The sequence below is a fragment of the Poecilia formosa genome, unplaced genomic scaffold, assembly GCF_000485575.1.
Source record: "Poecilia formosa unplaced genomic scaffold, Poecilia_formosa-5.1.2 Scaffold2, whole genome shotgun sequence".
NCBI lineage: Eukaryota > Metazoa > Chordata > Actinopteri > Cyprinodontiformes > Poeciliidae > Poecilia > Poecilia formosa.
Window position 1 is genome coordinate 619992 of NW_006799941.1, and position 6000 is coordinate 625991.

Sequence of the window (6000 nt, forward strand, 5' to 3'; positions counted from 1 at the left end):
GAACCGATGTTAGGTTATCCAGTTGAAATACAGCAAGTATCAGCAGTCTCAGGTCTTCTCTTTTCGGTAAACATTTACTTTTTCTAAGCAGAAAGTGTGTTTTGAAAATATTTATAGCCCTAAAACTGCTTACATTTTCTCAAATTATAACCACAAACCTCAATGTAGATTTCTGTGATTTTTTTTCCCCTGATAAACCAACACACACAATTATAAAAAGAAGGGCAAATGACACATTTTTTTCACAGTTTTTATAAATAATATTCTGGGAAGTGTGTCATGCACACTTTAGTGTATAATTGTGCTTCCACTTCCCTGTAACACAGTTTATGTTGGTCTATCATTGACAATACATCAAAATTAATGGATTTAAAGAGACAAAATATAAAGAAGTTCAAGCTATATTTGTATTTTTGCTTGGCACTGTACTTGTACTCTTCACTATGCTGTTATTGGGCAAAATTAATGTCCATTTATATTGCAAAAAATAATTTAGAAGATATTTTGATTCAAAATTTCTTGATTCTGGATGTTTTTAAATGCTATCAAACACATTGTGGTTTTCATTGCTTAATGGACGTGCTCCCTTTAATCATGAGCTAGTTTATCTTATGACAGAACTTTATCTTCTACAAGTAAAAATTTGCACAACAAATTCACAATAAGGTATTTTTGTTTTTGACGATTCAGACACAAACCAAGTTTAATAATGGTTAGTGTCTGAATCGTCATAAAAATGTCGGTAAAGTGCTCCCTCATGTGTCACTTGTACAACTTTAACGAGAAAGCTGCCCAGTTGGGGAAAAAAAGAGAGATTTTGGTCTTGGCGCTTTCAGGAAGAGTTCCCTCTAGTGGATAAACTGAAACCTGCTTAGGCAGCAGGCCAAACTATTAAAATGTTACAACTGAATCTTGACCCAAAACTGAATGGTACAGCAAACATTTAACAATTAATATCTTTATTGTACCATAGTACAATCTGTTATACAGATTTAATACATCACACATCAATCCCTTGCTTCAGTTGCTCTCTTGAAATGAACTGCCGGTGCCATTCTTTAGCCTTAGTAGTATTTTTCACACTGTGTTGAATGGAAAAATTACTATCACAGAAAACAGAACAATTTGATACAACTCTTTACAATCTAAAAATAAATAATTCACCCAAAAACAAACTATTTCAGGAATGGATCTGTTTCTGAAAGAAGTTTCCCTATTTTACTGAATAAAAGAGGAAGGCCAGCACAGATTTGCCGGCCAACTCAAGCGTGTGACAAAATAAAAATAAAAAATGAAAAAAAAAAACTGACATAAATTAATACAAGCCAAACTTCTTTTACGTTTCATGCGTGATGTGTTTTTTCTGAGATTCAACACCATCACAGCTCGTCTGTAAGGATATGTACGTCACACCAAAGCAGAAAGTGCATCTCATCGTCCCAAATAAACAACTTTCACCCCAACGCTGTTCCGAGCAACACAGATGCACGCGAAAAGGCTGAGAATGGCAAAAGGCAGATCTGTACATCTCATAAAAGAAGAAAAATGATGATGAGTTCCGTCCTTCGCTCCCCCCGTAACAGATCATGAGGTCATGACAGCGGGTGTAGTTTTTAACAGAAAAACAAGATGATAGTCTGCACCTTCATCTCTTCAGCAAGGAATTTAAAAAGATCTAGTGGATAAAAGAGGGGAGTGTGGCCCTCTCAGTGATATTGTCTATAGTCCCCGAAGGGAGAGGTGGGAATGGGAGCGGGGGAAGGTTCCTCGGCAAACTGGGGTCCTGAGGAGGAAAAACAAACATAAATGTGAGAGCAATGTGGGAGCCGGTGGGAAGTTTGAAACAACAAACATCTAATCAGACGTTTGAGCACATTGCATGTCAAAACCGTTCATCGAGTCACTATCGCATGATTGTTTCACTCTGTACTCTGGATATTGGAAATTAAAAAAAAGAAAAAGGAATTAACCTATTTTAGCCTAAATTGAATATCTTTAGGCATTTCTTTTTCAAATTCTAAATAAAGTACATTTAATTTCTCATTTTCAAAATGTCAAAATCGCTGTTATTTAAAATATATGTGTATATCATTACTGCAAAATGATACTCACCGATTTTGGAAACATGCTACAGCTATAATCAATATTTAACTAATGACACAGTTGCTTTATTTATTTTTAAAGTTGGTATAAAAAAAGAGGCTGTAAAATCAAAATTTTAAACTTACAGACCCTTTTACTAACAAAAAAAAATCACTTTCTTTAATCCAGAGCTGTAATTCTTCTTTTAGAAAATTTATTCAGAAAGAAAATGTTATTTTTAAACACATGGTGATCGTATCTATCACTATCAACAATAACCCAGACCTTTTTAAAATGTTCTTAGTGAAAATTTGTCAAAGAGTTTAACTCATGTTTTGTCTCCCCTCCAATTTCTAATACTGTCATAACCTCTTATTATTGCTAATAATAATTTAACCTTAATTTTCGGAGGGCTTATCAACTCCTACAGTGTTATCAATGTTTTAACCCCCATCAAATAAATCAAATATTTAGTTGGCCGGCATTTTATTTCCCTGGATTAAATTAGAACACTGAACATAATTCTAATAATAAACCTGTTGTTAATAACATCTGTGTCCATTTGCCTGGAGACGAGAGACTGTTTTGTTTGAACAATATCAGCAGGAAGGGAGGTTACTAACTCTGTTACAGTAAAGTAAACATACACGTCAGGTGATGAGTAACCAGCAGTAAAGCTGGTTTACAGCCAACATTTTTTCCATCCTTCATATTTAGCTCAAGCAAGCTGAAGTGATTCTAAAGTTCACATCAAAATAATCTTCCAGAAGGGCATTTTAGTTAGAATACAGATGCTTATACTCAGATATTTTTACATTTAAAACTTGATTTTACACACAATGTTAAACAATGGTGGAGAGTTTAATGAAAAAAGCACTCTGAACGTTTTACTCACCAGTTGGGAACTGTGCAGAAGCAAACCTTGTAAGCAAGATCCCAGCACCTTCTATCAAAGCCAGCAGAATACCGCCCATCGCTGCTGAGCCCACCATGGCTACTGGTCCATCTGTGGACACAAGAAGCAGCTTTAATACGAGAAACTTGTAGTTCAGAATGCATAAAAAATAATTGGATATAAAATAAATAGCAAAATAAAAAAAATCTGACATTTTTTAAAAATGTCCGCTTAATGTACTCACTTCTGGCAGCGAGGATCGCACCTGTCATGGCCCCACTTGTTATTGAATTCCAGGGATCCTCTTTGCCTCGCACTTTTACTAAACCACAGTCAATCATGGAGAAGAGGCCTCCCCACACTGCAAAGCTACCTGAAAAACACAGACGCACAAAAGAATAGAGAGAAAACTGAAGGCATTGACTGACTGTTTACATGATTGCAACTGATTGCAACAAATAGCAAAACCTTAAAGTAGTTTAGATAACAGGAAAATGACGTCAGTTAAGAAAAGCTGAGCTGTGAATGTGTTAGTGATCAAAAGGAAACTAGATTGCAGACAATGTTTATAAAAGAGCAACTTGTTTTTGGGTATTTATTCTTACCTCCTAGCTGTGGAGCTCTCGTCTTGATGGAAGTTAAGCTTCCCCTCATTCTGTGGCTCATCCCCTGCAAACAAGAGCAACAATAACACTGATTAGTGGAAATCAGTACTCAGCTCTTATTGGTAAAAACTAAAAGATGGAAAAAACAAATCTTTACAAGTGGAAATGACCGTGTTTCAACTCAAATAAACACAGACCAAGGCCCCATTCATAAATCACAGTATCCTTGAGCAAGCCTCAGAGCCACAAGGCCAGTGTGCTTGATGCCAGCGCTGGCTTTTTGAAAGTGTGTGATTAAGAAGAAGTCTGAAACACACTGTGGCCTGGTAACTTACCGAAGGTGCATTTCTGAAACCTTTCACTGCCTGAAATATTCCTCCTCCAATGGCTCCCATGGTGAAAGCTCCACCACAGTCGTCCACAATCCTCCAGGGGCTGAAAGACAGAAAGAAAGTAAGCAATATAATAAATATAAAATATCCTGAGTCTGCATTTGCATTTAAAAAATATCTGAGATGCTGTTTGTGTGTCAGTTACATGAGGACACTCTGGTGAATATGATTAAAAAATAACATCCAAGATGACTACAATAACACTGGCTAAATACAGACAACAGCGACTGCTGCACAATAATAGGAAATTACGCTACAGCAATTTTATTGGTAAATACAATTGTTTAACAATAATAACAAAATGGCAATAATGTGCAAAAACCATGAGTCCAATATTTGCTCTTCCACTTTCTAAAACAATCTTAAAAGCAAAAGTCCTTCAAAATTGCTTCAAATTGCTTGATTTAATTTCAATCCACAGAGAACAGAAAGATCAACCTAGAGAATATGCATTCTGTATTATATTTTTCTTTATAGCATATATGTATTTTGTTATATTTAAATCATTTTTAAAAACTTGTCATACCTCCCTCAAATTAAAAAACCCACTACACATATTACAGATAAATCTTTCCTAAATGATCATGTCCTTTTTAAGTAAATTCATAAATAACCCTAAGCCACAAAGCCCAGAGGCTACAAGCAGCCATTAGTTCAGTCAAAAGATGACATATAATCAGGAACCTAACTATTTAGAGCTGTGTAGGTGATGCCCTTAGTGGTTTGGTTTAAAGAACAATAAAAAAGTAAATAAAATTGGGGAAAAAAAATTCTGTGCTATTGTTTGGTTGGAGCATTTTCTTTTACCAGTAGAATATAAAATATTTATTGATTCACAATAAATAACACAGGCAGCTGATTATAAATGCCAATATCCCCTCAAGGTGATATAAGTGTCAATCTAACTCGAACATTTAATGTTACATTAAGCTTTTTAAATCTAAACTAGTAGCTATAAACTGTAACCACAGTGGAAAAATAAGCATAAAATTCAAAATGATCGTTTTCATTTTAAACGCTTAAGATGATAAGCCTTTATCTCATCAGACATACTAGTTATGACATAGTTTTGTCACAACTATGATTACATTTCTCTACACAAAGGTGATCTAAAACTCTGCGACGCCAAATCCGGATTTAAACCTCCCTTTACACGTACATTCAAGTCAAGTATAAACCGAAAACTAAAACTGCTACATTGTGTAATCATGGATAGTTAGCATGGAAATGGCTAGCTAACTGGTCTAACAGCTAATCAACAATAACTGAAATATTTAAATCAAACAGCAACTTTTATATTAGCGGTAACAGGAAAAAGCAAACGATGTGCAGTTTATTGTTCACATTCCGTTACTCTTTAGTCACTGAATGTTTTACAGTGACATGTGGGCGAAAAAGCCGACAAGGTCACTAACAACGTGATTCTAGGCATGAAACCTGATGTTAGCACACTCATCCTATTCATTTGCTATGGGGTGTTAGCATTACAGCTAATGTTAGCCAGCTTACCGATGCTGATTATGTGTTTCATATGCCCTACAGATGGTAACATTGTCAACAACGATAAACACAGAATAAGATCCCTATTCAAATTTAAGCAACTACCGTGGTTTTGTTTTTTAGCTGATGTCATTAAAACAGTGTTTTTGTTGTTTTAAAACTTACCATGGTTCTCTAGCATACTCCTCCATTTTGTTCTATCGATGTTCCCCCCTGACGTAAGTTCTCCTTCGTCTTTTTTCTATTTTGATTAGCTAATGGTTAACCAACTTTGAAATTGAATACTGCCCTCTATCGAGTAAATGTGTGTACAGTCAGGTTTACTCTGCAGTTTACAACTCGGAAAAATGGAAAATCGTGCAAGTTAATGTTTTTTGAGCTGATTTCAGAAAGTCTATCTCAGTAATACAGATTCATTAAACACAGTTAATTCAATTCAAAAATTATTTATTTATCCCAACGGGAAATTAGTATCATATACCATATACCAACTTTATTTATAAAGCACTTTAAAACAACCACAGCT

General features: G+C 35.0%; 1 protein-coding gene across 1 annotated transcript; it reads right to left on the reverse strand.

The window, feature by feature from the left end:
• Nucleotides 1-942: 942 nt before the first annotated feature.
• Nucleotides 943-5741, reverse strand: timm17a (translocase of inner mitochondrial membrane 17 homolog A (yeast)). Its single transcript, XM_007548278.2, has 6 exons — nt 5640-5741; nt 3918-4017; nt 3583-3646; nt 3222-3350; nt 2978-3088; nt 943-1783 (listed from the first exon to the last, which is right to left on the reverse strand). Exons 1-6 carry the CDS (start codon nt 5663-5665, stop codon nt 1707-1709), a joined length of 507 nt encoding a protein of 168 aa, XP_007548340.1. The 5' UTR covers nt 5666-5741; the 3' UTR covers nt 943-1706.
• Nucleotides 5742-6000: the final 259 nt, after the last annotated feature.